Source organism: Pithys albifrons, chromosome 13 (assembly GCF_047495875.1).
Source record: "Pithys albifrons albifrons isolate INPA30051 chromosome 13, PitAlb_v1, whole genome shotgun sequence".
Taxonomy (NCBI): domain Eukaryota; kingdom Metazoa; phylum Chordata; class Aves; order Passeriformes; family Thamnophilidae; genus Pithys; species Pithys albifrons.
The window spans coordinates 18,825,175-18,844,706 of NC_092470.1; the positions used below are offsets into that span (position 1 = coordinate 18,825,175).

A 19,532-nucleotide genomic window follows, 5' to 3' on the forward strand; every position below is an offset into this window, starting at 1 on the left:
TGCATTTTATGGCTACAAAAGGCATTTCTATGACTTTTATGTATGAGAGAATCACAGAATATGTGGGAAGGAACCAACAAGGATCAACTACAATGTTCTCTTCTGTTATAACATTATCTCATTAAATATAACTTTACCTTGACCTGATTCTTTACTTTGGAAATGATTAGTCTTTCACAAGGTAGAGAAATTAAGCTAATTAATAAATGCAAAAGCCTTCTGCCACAAGGATTTCCCCTGAAAGGATTTTAACAGCAATTTTAGCACTAAACTGCTCCAAGGAAGTTCACAGCCTTTTTTTCTCTGGCCATAAAGGCAGCAGCAGTTGCACTGAGGAACAAGCCTGCTTCTGTAATACATCACTCATCACAGCCTAACTGGCATGATAAAGTGTTTGCTCGTGAGGGGATTGTGTGGCCAGTCCAAACAAAGACCACTTCATCTTGCATTTCCTAGAAATCTTTTTTTTCTAGAAGAAAAAAGCTCACATCCTGAGCTGTGCCTATGGAGAGTGAGCCACTGCCCAGCCTTGCTCTTCCCCCACAAAGTAGAGCTGCCTGCCCTGTCAAATAACCACTCTGTTGCAGCCATCCTCTATGCATTTCATTCAGTTATAAATGAAATAATATTCTAATCACTTGGATTTCTATTAGTTACCTTGAGCCGTTGCCAGCAGTTCCCTCCAGCAGTTTGCTGAGTGGATGAGATTTGCAGCAAACCCAAAGCAATCAAGCCAGCAAGGTCATCTTTATTGCAGAGAGAGAAATCAAGCCTGGATGAGCCTCACATGTTATTTCACTCCGCCCTTCTCATTTCCCTGCTCCTCCCAACAGCTCCAGTTCCTGAAAGCTCATGGGGAGAAGATGTAGAACTGCTGGAAGAGCATCTCTCCACCCCTGACTGCAGAGCACCTTCTCCCTTCAGGGGTCCATAAAACAGATATGGATATACACTGATATATATAGATACATCTCTTATGCACATCTGCAAATCCCACTTTTTCCAGCATTTCCCCACAAACAGAAGAGAGAGAAACAAACAGAGTGATCTACCATCTCTCCAAATTATTACCCTGTTAATTTGGATGTGGTTTGAGCAGGCAGGGAGTTGCCCAGCAGCAGCTCTGCTTTGAAGTGCACAATCCAGAGATGAGTGTGGCCCAGAACTCCCTGTAAGCCCTTATGTTTTAATCCCTCTTCAGATGGTCAGAATTTCCTACTTCCACTGACGTTACATGGCAATGAGCTTCCCAGGCTACCCTGATATGGAAAGCAAACCTCAGAGTCCTGGCCATCAACTGAAGTTCTGGGGGGCAGGAGGGAGGGTGGGTTTGGCCACCTGACATGGATCCTTCCTCCTGCCCTTCTGGGAGGCTGCTGTGACATTTGCTGTCCTTTACACCTGGGAGATTTGCCATCCCAGCCTGGTTAACCTGTACATTTGAGTTCCCACCCAAAAAGTCTAAAGGACACCTGCCAAGAGCTGGCATGGGAGGGAAGGTGCCAGCCTTCCCAATGCAACATGCATCATTCAAACCTCTCCTGATGGCCAAGAACCACAGGATGGCTTATCCCCAGCTTCTGAGAGCCTGCTGGACCTCCTTTGGTGGCTGTGAGCCTGGGCTCCTACCCAGCAGAGATCCTACAGGAGCTCTTGATCCCATGGGAGAACCAATGTGGCCACTCCACATGGGAAGTGATGAGGAGAACAGGCAGAGGAGAGCTAAGGGGGACCTAAAGCCTGACCAAGAGGGCAGCCAAAGAGCTCTCCTAAAGCACAGACAAGAAGTTCTGTCTTCACTAAGTTGTTTGTCTAAACTAAATTTGCTTCAACTTAAAACATCATTCAGGATAATCTGCATCTGTTCTTGCTCCCTTCGTGCTGCCCACAGTGCTGTGTGATGTCCTGCCATTCACTGCTCCTCTCTCAAATCTCTTGGCACATGAGTGTTCCAGGGCAAAGGCTGGGGCACACAGGGCTCTGCACTTCCTGCACAACTCCCCGACTCCCAGCAGGGACACAGCAGCCCTTACAGGATTACAGACTCCACGTCACAGCGGATCAGACGCAGAAGGAACTCTCCCCACAGAGCACTCCGTCACCTTCAGCCCAGGACCACTCTCAGGGAATGAAAAACAACCCAAATCGGATCAAACACAAGCACAGCACCACAGGCTGACATGGATACTGCCCTAACAGGAGGCAGTGCCAGCAGCTTCTCTGGCAGGATGGGCTCAAATCCACCGGGCAACTGGATCTAAGAAGAATGGACAATCCCAGGGTTTGTTTGGAACATTATAGAAGACACAGGTTGAATATTAATCAGAAAGAAAAAAGTACTGATCATCACCATATCAATGGGCTCAGTTTAGCTTTCAGTGCTCATTATTGTCTGGTGTGAGGTGCAGGACTGAGTCTGTGCAGATATTTCCAAGTTTCAAAGTTATAGCTGTGGCTTTAGTCCCTAAAGCCTCATGTAGAAAGGATTGCAGCAAATCTACAGAACTTAAAAATAAATAAAAAACCCCAACCCTGCAATAGCATCACCCAAGTGACAATGCTCAGGAGCAGGGCCTGGAATATTTTACAGTGATTCTGCCACATTCCAGCACACACAAGGATGGGAACATTTACTTTAGCTAACCACAGAGCGCACGAGCATGCAGCTACAAGAAAAGGGGTGCTTTCCACTGTGTGGCAATCAGGGCAGTCCAACCAGAATATTAAGAGCTGGCCATATTTTACTATAATTTACCATCGAGGCACCACAAGAGCCAGTGCAGCTCCTTTCTTCTGAATATAATCATCATATTGATAAAACTGGCACCAATCCCAAACTGGACACGGCTTTTTTGTCCCACCACACAAAGAGAGGCAGACACAAAGACAACCAGTGACGTTATATTGGCTACCAAAGAAAACAAAATCCAAGCCACTGTTCTCCACCGCACGCTCTCTGCTGAGACAGGAAGAAAACATACCCTAAGGAGTCACTTTCAGACCTCGTTTTTGGGTAAAGAGTTGACTGTTTTGCATGGTAACCAGGCATGAAATTACACCAGCCACAATGCAGGCTGCTCAGTGCTTTTGCTGTGTTGGGCATCAGTCAGGTGCTCCCACTTGGGTTTGACTCGGATGCCACGCCAGAACACGTCCCATCAGCGTCACTCTTGTCACTTCCCTGCAGGGTGGTTCTGCTGGCATGTGCAAGCAGCTGAGGCTCAGAGTGTGTTGCCTTCTTGGCAGGTGTTCCATCTTGCCTAGAGGAGACAGGCACAGGGGAGTTCTACGTCTAGGGAAGATAAGATTATTGTAGCCCATCAGATATGATTTCCGGCTCGGAGGATTAGAGCTGTGTCACAGCAAGAGCCAGGGAAAACAGCAGGTTGTTCCTTAGCTTGCACCTTGCAACATTTTACTGTTTACTTGCACTTATATTACATTAATTTCCTTGCACCTTGCAACATTTTACTGTTTACTTGCACTTATATTACATTAATTTCCTTGCACCTTGCAACATTTTACTGTTTACTTGCACTTATATTAGATTAACTTCCTTGCACCTTGCAACACTTTACTGTTTACTTGCACTTAGATTAACTTCCTTGCACATTTTACTGTTTACTTGCACTTCTTTTAATTTCCTTGTTGAAGGCATATCTCAGTCCTTCTCTGCACACCCAGCTCCTACACTCTCAGAAAAACTGCAGCTAAGGTTAAGCACATTTAAGGCTCACATTGTCCTCACACTCCTTAAGGAGGCAGTTCCTCCAAGTGACTGCTTCTCCTCCACTCTCAGCACTCCCCACCTCACACTGTCACTCTTAGTCCTCTGCACAGGTGAGCACATGGACAACAGCTCCCCACTTTATAGGGGCAGCCAAACTCTCCCTCGTGGCAAGAAACTGGTTCATTCTGAGCAGCAGTTACAAAAGGAGCAACATCTGCTCCGTAAGTTGCACAAGAGCACTTACTTTAGCCAGCCTGATATTGCAAATGCCAAAGGAATCTGGTTCCCTCGTATCTCCACTCACAGGACCTCTGTTTGGAATATTTGAAATTACTTGGACTCCACAACATTAATGAGACCCCCCTGGGTTTCACTCTGGCTGTCTCGCTTTTGCCACCTTTCACCTTCCAGAGGTTCGTCCCCATTCCTCCACTTTGCCTCCCACCCCCCAATCCCAGCAGAGTCTCACCTGCACCCCTGCAAGCTGGACTCCCCCAGTTTTATTAAGAAATAATCTTCAGAAATTGCTCTGGGCCACGGTTCAGAAAGGCTGATGCAGGTTTGTCTGCAGGGCTCTTTGCTTCCAGCTCAATTCCTTCCCTCTCTGATGCCCCTGGGGAGCTGAACCACATCGTGCTGATTGTTCCTGCCATTTCTGCCTGTGACTTTTCTGCGCCTAAACTGGTGGGGAAGGGACATTTCCTGAGCCCACTCTGAGAAAAGGCCCATTCCAGCAGAAAATTCGGTTCTCCCTCTCCCTCCTGAAAACAAGTCTGCTCCTGCCTCACCTCCCTTCAGCCTGACGGTGGAATTTTAATTGAAGTGACTGGTGAAAGAGGGGAGGGAAGGTGTGGTTTGGCTGCAGGACACAGAGTCAGGACCTCTCACACTCTACACCTTGCCCTGACCCTCCCTCCTCCTGTGCCCTGGGGATAACCCCGTGCCATGTGGGGAGGGAGAGCTGTTGATCCACAGGGTGGAAGGAGCATGGGAAAGGTTTGCAAAGCACTTTGATGCCAAAGCACAAAATCCCAGCCCCGAGGTAACAGTTCCCTCCATGGACTGGGAAATGAGGTTCCTCCAAGTTTCTCTGTGAGCAAGGTCAAAACCACACTTCAAGTTTGCTCTAGAATGACAGCCAGTCTAAAATTAAAATTGGAAAGTAACTTCTCACCCTCTTGTGAAAGAGGCCACAAAAAGCCTAAATGCATCTTAAAAGCCAAAACAGATCTTCAACAAGAAACACTCCCTAGAGAGGGGAGCAAATACAGGCACATGTTCCAAGGCAGAGCTGGGCACTGACACCAGGGCAGGGCAGAGCTCTCCAGAGACAGGGACTCAGTGGTGGAACATGCCAAGGACCCACCCCAAGTCACCTTTTGCCACACTCAGCTGGCAGATTTCACCATTTATCCACACTAATGGAGCAGAAGAGAAGATCAACATCAAAGCAAGAGCTTAGCATGAAACAGAGCACATCCCTCTCATGCTCCTCCTCTGCCCCCTGAGACCTATCTCATGGTAATTTGTTGAAAAGTTATTTTTCCACCCAAGCTCTACTTTGAGTCAGGAAGCCAGCAGTGACAGCATGGGAAAGCTATTTGGGAATGGAACTGAAGAGCCATCAGATGGCTTTGTGGGGTTAAAAAAAAACCAACTTAGAAAACCAAACACAGCAGCCAGGAAATGGCAAACCTTAAGATGTCTGAAGGCCACAGGAGACAAACTCAGAGACTCAGAACTCACCAGGACTTTGTCAGCTCACAGAGCCTCCTCTCACTCCCTCTCCCACATTTCAAAAGATGAGTGTGCATTTCTGGGCAGGACTGGTTTCAGCTAAGTCTTTGTGAAACAAGCATGAGGACACATTCAGGAGAAAAAAAATGTCACGGGAGGTGGGGAGAAAATGAGAAAATTTAATCCAAAGGCTGCAATAAGTTTCAAAAACTTTAGGAAGCTGGGTTCTTTTCCCAGTTAAGGGCCCTGCAAAGGACAGGGGTCCCTCTGTGATGGTGCATACAATGTGTTTCAAGCCAGGTCTGTCTCTGGAGCAGAAATTCAACACACTTCTCCCCAGAGAAAGTTCTATTGTCCTGCAGCCCCATTGCCAAATTCAAATGTTTAATTGGAAGTGTGAAACAGGAGGATTCCAGTCTGGTTTTAAAGAGAAAATCTCCAGGCTACTGCTCCATCCCATAACTAACACCAGCTTTGTTCAGGGCAGGACCCAGCACAGCTCCCGGTCCTCAAAAGGAAAGGGAGGCAACACATAAACAACATATCCCTGTACATCCCAGCCCCAGAGCTGCATACCTCAAACAGCAACAGTGCTAACAGTCTGAGGCACCTCGACAGATGTATAGCCAAGCAGCTATAAAAGAGCCTTTGTGCTGGCTGAAGAGAAACAAGGCATTTTCTGTACGGGAGACGGCCCTGACCACCTCGCAGAATAAACGGGGTTACACATTTCACACTTCCCCTGCACCGGAGCCGCGAGGGCAGATGGCACGAGGCAGACGTGGGGCTGGAGGAACGACCTGCTGGCTCTGCAGGGCCACCTCAGGGACCTGCAGGAGCCACCCCAAAACCACAGGGAAGGTGACTTTGCCCTCACCTTCCATCTTCCCTGTATCAGAACCCCATGGCTTGATTCAAATTCAAGCCAACCTGTAATTCAGCAGAGACCTCTCTGTGGAAAAGATCACCACAAAATACCTCACCCGCCATCCAGAGCTCCAGACAAAGGCTTTTCATCCCAATGCTCCAGCACCCAGCTGCTATGTTATATATTTTGAAATACACTTTTCATCTTCACCCCAGTTTCCAGCTCTGAAATTAAGTTAATTCTTCAAGGCTGCAGGAGCCATGGTGTTATTTTTGGCCTAGAAAAGATAAGGAACCACGTGGACAGTTCCTCCTCAGTACAAGCACACACAGCAGCAATACCAGCACTGGCAAACTTGGGGATTGAGCCAAACATGTTATTCCACAGGATCACAGGCAGCTTCCAGGTGGGCTCAGTAAAACACAGAAAGGCAAAGTGCAACTGCAAAAGTCTCTTGCAGTGACTGGGGTGCACATCTCAACTCCAGCGAGTCAGAGAAGGGGGATAAAAGATTATTCGAAAAAGTCAAAGGAAAATTGCTCTGTCCAAAACCTGTAAAAGCCACAGTTAACAAACTTTCCCAGGGAAGCAAAAGCCCTGCTGCTTTTTAATGATTAAATCTGCTATTGTCTCACAGTTGTTGGTTGTTTGCCTTTTTTTTTTTTTAATAAAGTTCCCCTTGGCCAAAGCTGTTAAAAGTATCTTCAAGAGAAGGGTATAAAAACAAGTATGCCAGTTTATTATCTGTGATAAGATTAATAAACAAGGTAAGACAAGGTGAAGATAAGGTTTCTTGATAAATCATCTGAATTTCTCCTTTGTCAGGACAGCAAAGGTGTATGTGCAAGAGCAGGATATTTCTGCTGACCTGGACAATGAATGCAAGAGGTGAATGTTCTGGAGTCACTCATGTTGGACAGGACTGTTTTTAGTGAAGCATCTGTTCTGAAGACTGTAGGAAACCATTAAAAAATTGGGTCAGGCATTTAACCCACTCTGCACCAATATATTGAGGGGGGGGGGGCCAGGAAAAAAACTTTCTAAAATACTCAGACCTAAGATACAGACAGTTCCCCACTGAATATCTATGTAGAATTACACATAATATTAATTCTCAACACCCACCTACCAAGAACTTGCTTAGTCCTTATTGAGGACAAAGAACACTGCCCTTATGCAGAGATGCTCAGGAGGGAACTCTGCTGTCCCCTGGGCAAGTGTTTTCTCTCTCTGTAAGACAGTAACACATAATAAAAAGTACAGTTAGAAAGGATTAAGGCAGCTCAGTTAATGCAAACTAGCACCCTCTCCTGCATTCCTCACTAATGCAGTGGTGACACAACCAGCCAAAACATGTAGCTTTAATTCAAATAAGGTTTAAAGGAGTTACTGCCAAGTAATTACACCCATTGAAGGCCCATGAGCAGAAGAACCTTCATTAATACTCTGCTGCTGCTCTCAGAGCACTTTTCTAACCAGCTGCACCAATCTGAAGTGGCAACCGTGGACAACAGCAGGCAACAGGTTTTCATGAGCAAACTTGTGCCCGTCTTTCAGAGGGCACACGATCTGAGCCGGGCCACGAGGATGGTGGGCAGGGCCACAGTGTCCCAGTGCTGGCTGCCTGCTCAGAGAGGCCATGACAGCCCCGAGGCACAGGAGCCTTCAGACAACATCCTCCTTTATTCTTCTGAGAACACACTTTTCTCTGCAGCTGGAAGAAGGTGACAGTGGCACTTCTGCAGCTACAAGCAGCTTTTCACCACCCTTTTCTGCTTTTGAATGAACTGCTGGCTGAGTCCAAAGGATGGTTCCCATTGCATTCATTGCTAATCCTGGTCTCTGTCTAAGAACCTGTGCTTAATCCACAAAGAGCACCGGATGCTTCTGAAGGCTGCTTCCAAGAACAAAAATACTGCACTCAGCTGGAGCTCCCTAAAGCCATTCCACAGGAAGGATTAAACCCAGAGACTTGGATGGAACTTCAGATCCAGTGGGCATGACCCTACCTGTGCTCTCTTCGTTACACAAGAGCATGTCTTTGCCTCTTCCCAAACCTGAAGCTAATGCCTGTAAAGCACTGGCTCCAGGAGCCTCATCTCACAGCTCTGCACAAAGATTTGGGGCTCCCATCCTGCACTGACACGTGCTCTGAGCTATAAACCAGGACAGCAAAGGAAGCAGTTTGCCCTATCCCAGCAATGCTCCCAGGACGCCAGATCACCAGGAACACAGGCTGACCACTGAAGTTTCAGCTGCACTGCAGCCCTGGCAGAAAGTCCCTGCCAGAAGCACAGGTGCAATGGCATCACACAGGTGCAATGGCATCACACAGGTGCAATGGCATCACACAGGTACAAGGGCATCACACGGGTGCAATGGCATCACACAGGGACAAGGGCATCACACAGGTACAAGGGCATCACACGGGTGCAATGGCATCACACAGGTGCAATGGCATCACACAGGTGCATTGGCATCACACAGGTACCATGGTATCACACAGGTACCATGGTATCACACAGGTACAGTGGCATCACACAGGTGCCGTGGCATCACACAGGTGCCATGGTATCACACAGGTGCAATGGCATCACACAGGTACCATGGTATCACACAGGTACAGTGGCATCACATAGGTGCCATGGTATCACACAGGTGCCATGGTATCACACAGGTGCAATGGCATCACACAGGTACCATGGTATCACACAGGTACAGTGGCATCACACAGGTGCCATGGTATCACACAGGTACAGTGGCATCACACAGGTGCCATGGTATCACACAGGTACAGTGGCATCACACAGGTACAGTGGCATCACACAGGTGCAATGGCATCACACAGGTACAGTGGCATCACACAGGTGCAATGGCATCACACAGGTGCCATGGCATCACACAGGTACAGTGGCATCACACAGGCTGCAAAGCTTTCCATGAAGCAGAAAAACTGCTGGGCTGTGCACCTGGAAAAGGGAGCTCATTGCAGTGGCTCTCCTCTTATCAGCAATACTTCACTTCAGGGCACATCACTGCAGTGTTGTCAAAGGATAAATGCAATCAGACAGTTCCTATTCAAAGAGTGTTTTAAAAAGTGGCCCCTAATAGCTCAGGTCCTTAATAGCAATATAAATGATATACAGGTTTGGATTCTTGTCCTGAAGTCACCATTACCACAAAAGCTGCAAGAGACAGACTCACAAGTTCAATTTGTTCTTGAGAATCCCCTTGAGAAAAATGTGTCACAACTTTTGCTTCATTATTGTAGTAGAACTTTCAACTTGCTCAAGACACAACTGAAAAAACCACTGACATTAACTTGCTTTCACTGAGGACACCAGCAGAAATGTACTTTTATGCAAGGAACTAACCAGAAATAACCAAGACTCAACTTGCTGTTTTGCAGGGACCCCAAGAAACACTTTCAGCTAAAACTTTAGGATTTAAGAAAACAAAACCAGTTGGTTTCCCAAACTCTTCCAATTAAGTTCCCAACTTCTTTGTGACACATAAAGGTCATTTTGGTCTGGGCATGCAGGAAGATAATCCCCACCCTTCAGGCAAATGGGATTTCTGGCAAGATTTTAAGAGGTCTCCAGCTGATAACCATGAAAGTTCACACCACCAGGAGTCCAGATAAGCTTTTAACACAGGAAATTAGTGCAAAAATGTTTTAAGCACTTTAAAGATCAATTAAGATGGTGTAACAGTCCAGCAAGTAGAATCGTGTTCTCTGCTTCTAATCAGATGGTTTTAGAATACAAAATAGCAGCTCTTCAGCTGGAAGGTGTTTACAGGAAATGAGGTTAGACAAATTCAGGGTAATTAATCCTCTGTGCAGTCAGATTAGGGGCTCACACCATCCACAGGGCCATCAGACACAGCCCAGAGAGCTGCCTGCCTGCTGCTGGTTGTCATCTTCCATATTCCTGTCCCTCCAGGAACCAGTGGCTCTCCCACCACAGCCTGCAAAGCCAACTCCTTCCTGACACATCAGGGGCACTTGTGTACAATGCACAGAGGACTCAGGATAACAGTTCTCTCTCATTGGTAATTGCAGGTGCAAGCTATAAAAAAGGGACAGCACTCCAAATGTCATCTTTTGCCTTGTTAGCACCAGGGGACCACAAAGTCCATCAAGGACAGTGACTTTGGGAGAAGCAAAAGGTGAACTGGCAGTTTCTGGGCTGGGGTGAGGAGTCACCTGGTGTTCAGAGCTCTTTTCAATAACTCTCCCAGCACCAGACCAGTGGCTGCCAAGACTGTGAACTGGCAAAATGTGGTTGTACAGATCAGAAATACATCCCCAGACATGGCCTTGGGGCACTGTGAGCACAGGGAGCCCAGGGAAACTCACAGAGCAGCTGCTCAGTGCTGTCTCAGGACAGGGAGCCTGAGAGGAATTATTTTCTCTAAAACCATTAAAACCCTTCAAAACAGGTTACTACACACCACTGTGGCTATAACCAGTCTAAACCAACTCTGGATAATTATCTGTGTTCATTCATTGAAAGTTCAAAAGCAAATAACACTTTGCACTGAATTTGGTTGTTTTTTTAAGTAACAAACAGATATTACATCAAACCCCACCACATCCATTCATTTACAAAATCCACCTTTTGTTTTGTCTCTGTAATAATTCAATTGTTTTCACTGACAAAATCCCAGTATTTGTCAAAACACCAGACTCCAAGTGTCACACAGCTTGCACTGAGAGCACTGGGGCTGTGTGTTCCCACTATCCTGGTGGTGACCTCAGCTAAGTTTATACTAAGCCCCTTCCCCACATCAGCACTTCATTTCTATTTCCCACCACCAAACAAGTCTGGCTTTTCTCTCCTGTGCTTACAGGCTCTGACATCTCCATGCTGCTGGTGCTTTAAGCTGCTCACAGGACTCAGCTCTAATAGATTGAGGGGAGAAATACAAGTATTCTCTCCAAATAAACACAATTAACCCCCCCAAGCACTAAATAAAATGGAAAAAGCACCTTGCCAACTCAGTTTGGTCAGATATAATTGATCTGTAGGAGATAACTGACTACAAAGGTATTACCGTGTTTGGTATTGATTAGATTTGGAATTTAACAGTGACCTTCCAAGGGCTCCAGTCAGGTGGGATTCTCCTACAAGACTCAGTGCAGCTCTGATCACAGCACAAAGTTGTTTCCTCCAAGTTTCACAACTCCAGCAAGCTGTAAAGGAAAAATCTGCCCTGGGGGATGGCTTGCCCACCAGTTCAAAAGAAAAAAAATACCCTAGAAAGCTTCTAATCTCAGACTTACCTCCCTCTGCCCATCCCCACTGCTGCCCAACAGAACAAACTCAAATCCTCAACTATCTTCTGAGTGCCTTAATTAAGAAACTGGGATGATGAGCTATTTTACTAGAGTCCTTTGTTCTGTCATGCAGTGAAGGATTAGCCTTCCCTGAGTAGCCTTCCTCAAGATAAAAACTAATCCTGATGGCTCTCTCAACTCAACAGGCTGCACAGATCCTAATTTATAACCAAACCACTGCACTTCAAGACAACAATAATGGGGAAAAGGCAACACTTCTGCTAGCTGGATGCATGGCTGAAGCTTCCTAAGAGTTTGCATGACACCATCAAAGTCCTCATTACAGCAACCCTCAGCTTAGGCATTAGGTCAAGTCATCCAGCTAACTAAGGGCAGATTAACCATGTGCTCACAAGAACTAGGTCAGTCTCAACAGTCTCCACAGCCTGGAAAGGCATCTGTGTGTAAGCACAAATCACACAGCCCTCCTCTTTGCAAAGGATGGTCTGCAGAAAGTGACTGGGATCCAGAATCAAGCTTTGTTTCAACACTTGTTCTTGATTTCTGCAGCACAGACGAAACCTTTACCAATCTGAGTTCAAAAGTCACTTAGTGATGTCAAGTTTTCCCTCTTTGAAATACCTGGTTCTCAAATACTCAATTATTTTCTGAAGTGAAAGAGCCAGGTCAGGACCTGGGAGATCCGTCTCGTTCCAAACCCTCCTAACCCACACTTTGGTTTCACAAGCCCAGTCTGCAGCCTTTACTCTCTCCTTTGACCTCTCTGCCCTCCTCCTCAGCAAACACTAAAATTAGACCACAGTGGTCATCCCACACTGCCTCCCCCAGTGTCCTCACAGTGACTCCCTGTCACATCAGTCATGTATTTCAGTCTCACACTGAGCCCCACACATCACCTCCCCTGCCCAGATAATGCTCTTCTCTAGTCCTACCTGTCTGTCCTCTGACAAAATGCCATTTCTCATTACCTTCAGGAAGCTCAGCCTCCATCCATCCCCAGAATCTATGGCCATCCACTTACAACTTAATCTGAAGCACAAAGGACATCTCTGAAGCGTTTCAAGATAAAATTTAGTGCTGGAGAAAAGGTGATTTATAAACATCCACCCTAAAACTGTGGCCACACTCCTCCCTCTCTTATACGTGATTTGTATCATGGGTTTCTTGAATGAAGAGCTGCAATGGGCTGCACACACAGGGAGATAAGGTATCTGTGCTCTCAGGGCTTGCCAAGTTCCTGTGCTCTGATTTGGACAAAAAGCACAAGCTTTGAAGCCAGGACAACACAAATGCATCAGAGCATCTGATCTCAGAGGTGCTGCCAGATGCACCCACCACAAAGACAAGTCTGGAGTCTAAGGTGGGGCTGCACAGAGCCAGAGCAACCAAACAGGGCAGTCCATCCCCACTGCCCTCAGTGTCTGCAGAGAACTGAGGTGCTTCAGAGCCCCCTGCCCAGCACCTCCTCACAGCCCCATCCTGCTGCAGCACTCCCTGCACTCTGCGTGCCACACATTAGCCACCCACAACAGGATTAATCTCCCGTTCTGCTAATGAAGGAAGGTTTTCTCAGAGGATAAAGCAAAGGAACTGCACATTAGCCATTACCAGCTGTACCTCTTCCCAGTCTTTCAGATCTGATCAATCACAGAAGGACTTTAATCTTTTTTTGACTTCTTGCTGTCTTACAGAAAACCATGAACTTCAGCTGTGCCCATGGGAGAGTCCATTCCAGAAACGACACATTCTGGCACTGCCAATGCACTTGGCAGATCTAATGTGCACTTTAAGGGCTTTCCTAAGTTCAGTGAGTTTCAGAGTAGCAATTATCTTCAATTACTCCAGATGAGAGACCACACAAACTGTTAACTCAAGCCCCCTTTCCCCCAGAAGCCCCCTGCTATCCCCAGTCACCACTGCCCTACTTTCTCCCTCACCAAGGCCCAAAAGCTGGACCTACTCTCCCTCAATGCTCATATTTCCTAATGTGATTGCTGCCTTTGTCATACCTTCTTTTCCAAGTATATTATATACCCCCTGTCTCATTTCAGGACATTTAATAGTACTTGTACTTTGAAGGAAAGCATTGCCCTCTACACAGACACACTTGGCTGTTTCTTACCTAATTTCTCCCACAACTTCAATCAGAAGGAAGAAGAGACAAAACTCCTGGGCATTTGCACCAGCAGTTAGAGGTAGAACAAGCTGTTCTGTCAGATCCACCTGTTTGTACTGCACTGTAGGACACAAAGCAGTATCACCTAAAAGCAGTGTGTGTCAGAAAGGCTTTATTAGTGAAGAAATTAATGAGAGATAGTAGCACTACCTTGATTGCCAGCAGCTACAAAGAGCTTGTATTAAAGTTGTGAAGATATTAAACACAAATTAGAGCAATTTTCAGCAGCAACTACGAAACAAGACTGAAACAAAACCGACACAGCAATGGCTTTGGAATTCAGGTGTATTTAGAGGGAACAGGAGACTCAAAATGAAAACTGAGATCAGCAACACGTTGGGATGGCTTAAATCACAAATGAGAGCTCGCCTTAAAAACTGAAACTTGTACTCAGGCTGAGTTGTCAAGACTACACATGGCACCACATGGCAGTGTAGGAGAAAACAAAACTTCCATGTCCCAGTGACCCACGCAAGATAAACTGAAAGAGCTACTGATGAAAGTAGAGAATGAAAGAGACTTAAATATGTAAACTTATTCTGAGAAAAACACCCAGCAATGTGCCAGAGGTCAAAATACCAACATTCACTAGAAATGCAGAATCAGTTCAAGCAAGTTCAGTACAAGCCTTTGGTCTCCTCAAGAGGAGTGACCACGCTCTGCATTGCTCCATGAACTCTCAAGCTCCCTTCCATAAACTTCTCTCCGTTCTGTTCATGACTTTTTTCTTCCAGTTTGCTGCATGAGACCTCTGGCCGGGGCTGCTCCACCCTGTGTGGTGCTGGTTTACAGCTATTTGTCACATAGCAGTGACAGTCTCCGTTTTGGTTTGACAATGATGATAATCCTTGCCCTGAAGAACTTGCATTTAACAGGCATTTCTCATCTGTGACTCACTCGACCTGTGTCAAGTGAGGCCACAGCTACCAGCCTGGTCACAGGAACCTAAAATCCATGATGGGCTGCAAAGTGCTCCTGAAGAGCAGCCTGGGTGGGTCACACGAAGCTCCCCAGAGACCAGGGAGCTTCAGTTCTCAGGCCTGTACAGGCTGTTGCTGCCTCTTTTGTGGGGTGAGATGACACAGGAAGTCCAAAGAATCGTGGTGTCAATTCCTCTGCTGTATTTGCTGAAAAGCTCCTGACAGCAGGAAGAGTGTAAACAAATCTTTGCAAGTCTCAAAACAGGCAGTAACTGGTGCCACTAATGAAGTGGTCTGAGAGGCACCACGGAGAGCAGAGAGGTGACAGAACCACAGGAAGGGGGAAAAAAGGGGTTTTGAGGCAAACTGCTGCGAGCAGAACAACACACAGAGCCAGGCCTGGTGATGCATTTGGGCACAACACCAGGGCCAGGGCCAGGGAAGATGAGCAGCACAGTAAAGACATTGTGGGATCCTAAAAATCAGAGAAAGGGGGCAGTGACAGTCATGGAGATGAGTAAAACGCTTCTGGGCAGAGAGCCCACCCCAAGAACAGTGCAGGGAAAAAGCCACCCGCAGAGAGGTCCAGCAGGGCATTCCACATCCGAGATGCTACGGACTAAACCCAGCGAGCTGGGGGGGTCACTGCAGAGCTCTGAGCTCCTTGGCTGGGCTGCCACTTGAGCCTCTCCAGAATAGGAAGTGCAGCTGCAAAGGAGAAGTTTGAGGTCTGGGTTTCCCGAGGCCAACAGTGCTTTGTTTGCTGAGCCTGGTGCTGTCACAGCTTCCCTTTCCATGGGAATTGTGAGCAATCTGGTGGCTCTGCCCCAGCAGAGCAGGCACAGATAAACCTTTTGCTCCATCAGGAGCTCACTGAAACACAACACTTTGCAATTCACTTCCAGTGGCCTGTTACTTGATGGTCATGAATGTCCAAGACATGGAAAATGTCACTTTTACACCAGGCTTTCCTAAGACAGCAGTTGTGACAGCTGTGTTACTTCACACAGCTATTGCTTTATCTGAAATAAAACACCAGGCACATTTCATCTACTTGTCTGGGCAATGAGAGGGCCACATCAAAAAAAAAGGAAAAGATGACAGGTTTTTAAATTGAAAAGCCACAATGAACTGAGAGTGGACCTGCCCCTTGCAGAAGCAGAATGCTTTCATCACTGAACTCTTCCCTCTTTCCCAAACAGCTGAGCCTTAACATCTCACACTCCTGGCTTCCTTCTGAACATCCTACAGTTTATACACTTCACACAAACCAATTTTAAGTAATTCATGGCCCTTGGGAGAATCCAGCACTGGGGATAATTTAACAGAAGCTGATCAAACAAAACTGATTTGGGGGAAAGCCGAATCTATTTCTGTCAGACAGCATTCCTAGTGCAGTTGTGTGCTGTCATTAGCTATTTCAATCCAATATTTGATCATTTTGAACTGAGGAGACCTCTGCTAGTTTAAGTAATGTTAACCTTCAGTGACTTATCAAATGCCACATGGTACAGGCATTCGCAGCAAAAATTATTTCAGCTCTGAATGGAGTAAAAATTTTATGTGGCTAAAAACTGTGGAAAAAGTTACTGACTCCTTGCAAACTAACCACAATGCTGGCAATACATAAACTAGTTTCAGGTCTGAAAGCAAGGAACGTGGAGAGACACTGTTAGTCCAGAAAATCTCTAGGCACAAAAGTTATGAATGAATTACTGGAAACCTCCTTCACCTTCCTCAGGGGCTTTTTCATCACTGAACTGTGAACTGAGACGAAGCAACAGCTTTTGGGGGCAAAACTCAGTGTCAAACGTTGAACACAAGTCTTTGCCAGTGAGAGAGCAGCTCAGCAGCACTATCTGTCATCATCTGTGACCACAGCTCTTGTCACACGGGCAGAAGAACCTCCCCCCTTCACCACAGCTCATGAAAGGACAAAGTGGTAGTTTGCGTCAAATCCTAAATGTTTGTGTACAAAAGCTGTTCACCTTCCCTTCTGCTTTTAACTTCTCCCTTAATTCTGAGACAGACCCACTGGCCTTTGCCCTGGTGAAATTGCTGCTCAAGACCAGCAGGTGTTTTGAGCCAAGATGTAAACACCAAGGACTCGCTTCAAAGAGCCCAGCACAACCAGGCAGAAGCCCCTCTCGGCCCTTAAAGGAGCTGACCCCAGCAAACAGCAGCAGGAAACTGCCATAGGTAGGTTTGGAATCTGGGTTTTTTTCCCCAAATGTCAAATTTGCAGCCACACCAGCATGGGCAGACCATGAGTTTTGGTGTAAGTGGTGGCTCAGCTCTCCTGACTCTGCGGCAGATGGGACTGCCAGCGAGTCCCCTGAGCAGCAGCAGGAATGGGCTGGGCAGGGTGACAGTGCCAGCCACCATGAGGCACCTCTGGTTGGGGAAAAACTGTCACTGTCAGGGCAAACATCTGTCAGCCTCACACCTTTTAACTGCAGTAATAAACACGGTAATTGTATCATCCATTTTCTGCACTCACACCATGACATGCTCAGCTCAGGAAGATAAAAGAGGCTCGGACAGTCAGGACTGCAGGCACCCGTGGCCATTTTGATTTAAGCTTATTCCCTTTCTGTCTAAATAAACATATTTGTTGTGAATGATGAGTGTTCCTCCCCCAACCCCAGTGTGCCTCAGGTCCAACTCTGTTTCCCTTAGTCTTGCACTTCCACATTTCCATAGGCCTTTCCTGAGACTTGTAGGAAACAAAAAGCTTAGAAACTGTACAAGAAGGCAGTTAAATGCCACCCAGACACCTGATCAGGGTCAGCCCCGGTTAGTACTTGGATGGGAGACCTCCTGGGAATACCTTGGGCTGCAGGTTCTAGTCCTGAGGACTTCACTGTCACCGTCCAGGCTCACTCGGCCTTGGCAAATGAATCTCAGGAGCAAATGGTGGGGCCAGTTCCACATGCTGTGCCTCAACTAAACAATCCACTGTGCAGGCCCAGGGCAGTGATCCTTCCCCTGTACTCTGCACTGCTGAGGCCACATCTTGAGTGCTGTGTTCAGTGCTAGGCCCCTCAGTTCAGGAAAGAGATTGAGGGGCTGGAGCAGGTCCAGAGAAGAGCAACGAGGCTGGTGAAGTGGCAGGAGCACAAGTGCTGTGGGGAGAGGCTGAGGGAGCTGGGGGTGTTTAGCCTGGAGAAGAGGAGGCTCAGAGGTGACCTCAGCACTGTCTGGAACTCCCTGAAGGGAAGTTCCAGCCAGGCAGGAGTTGGTCTCTTCTCCCAGGCACTCAGCAATAGGACAAGGGGGCACGATGGGCTCAAGCTCTGCCAGGGGAAATTGAAGTTGGAGAGCAGAAAAAAATTCTTTGCAGAGAGAGTGCTCAGGGATTGGAATGGGCTGCCCAGAGAGGGGGTGGATTCCCCATCCCTGGAGGTTTTTAACCTGAGCTTGGCCATGGCACTGAGTGCCATGATCTGGTAAAGGGACTGGAGTTGGACCAAGGGATGGACTTGATGATCTCGGAGGTCTTTTCCAACCCAATCCATTCTATGATTCTATGAAGGACACACCCACGTGGGTAAAGCCCTTCCCAAATCTTTGTTCACAAGGCCAAGCCATCATCATCATCTGAAACTGTACAGCTAGAGAGTCAAGTTGCAAAGGGAGGTGAGGGCTGAAGGCACTGATGTGTACAACAGCAACCCCCTGCTGCAGCCTCCCCCACTCCCACATCCCGCTCCCCATCCTCACCTCGTAGGACCACACGCACTGCACTCCCGCGAACCTCCGCACGCATCTCCCCACTTCCACGTCCTCGTGGGTGGTGTACATCTCCCGCAGGCACTCGCCGATGTGGGGCACCATCCTCCGCAGCACCTCCCGGCTCATGATCACTCCTGGGCCCCCCATGCAGAAGTTCTCGCCCGGTTCCAGCGCCAGCTTGCCCATCTCCTCCGTGGTGCCCAGCCCGGTCTGCCCCAGGAAGAGCGGCTCGCTGCTGTTCAGGCTCCTCAGGAAGCTCTCCAGTTTGTCCCCTTTGATGTAAACGTCGTCATCGGCCCTCATAAACCATTCGTATTTGTCCAAGTAGTGGTCATGCATGTATTTGAGCATCATGAAGGATTTCTTCTGGGGTGGGTAAGAGTCATCTACACCTGGAAGCGGCACGATGGGGATGGGAATGGAGGTGTCTGAACCCTCACTGGAGAAGAATTCAACCTTGCCAGGAATGGTTTTGGACCACGTTCTAAATTGAAAAAGACAAAAAGGACTAATTAAATATGCAAACCAGGGCAGGCAGAGAGTGCTACCAGAGACTACACCTCATCTGCTTCACAGATGTCCTTTATAAATGCCCTGAAAAGTTATTTTTTACCACATAAATAAGGACATTCACAAGGCACATTGGTACAACACGCACTGTGGTACAACACACACATTGGTACATTCACAAGGCAATTGGTACAACACACAGAAAAGTCTGATATGACAAGCATTTGAATATTATTTTTGCACCTTTATGTGTTAGACAAATAATTCAATAGTAGCAGTGGCAGGCAGGGTTTCTTAGGCCCACTCAGTTTTGGTCTAACAGCTATTGGTCACAAAATACAGAGGGGAGCCAGTATGGGCAAACAATTCACATACAACTGGATTTAATGCTTCCAAAGCTGCCCTACAAGTAATTCAGCATCATATCCACCTTCCATTCCCTCTAAGCCTCCCCAGAAGCTCAGATGTGCACTCAGAAACACTGACTTCCAGAGAGTAAATTCACATGGACTTGTAAGGAATCAGAATCCCGTGGGAAACCAACCAAACAGCAG

General features: G+C 47.2%; 1 protein-coding gene across 1 annotated transcript in view; it reads right to left on the reverse strand.

Annotated features, from left to right (window-relative positions):
- The window catches only part of CHSY1 (chondroitin sulfate synthase 1), a 77,877-nt gene that overhangs the window by 49,444 nt on the left and 8,901 nt on the right, over positions 1–19,532 (reverse strand). The window contains exon 2 of the mRNA XM_071568598.1: positions 18,457–18,952. Within this exon, the coding sequence (XP_071424699.1) occupies positions 18,457–18,952 (496 nt within the window). The remainder of the gene's footprint in view (positions 1–18,456; positions 18,953–19,532) is intronic.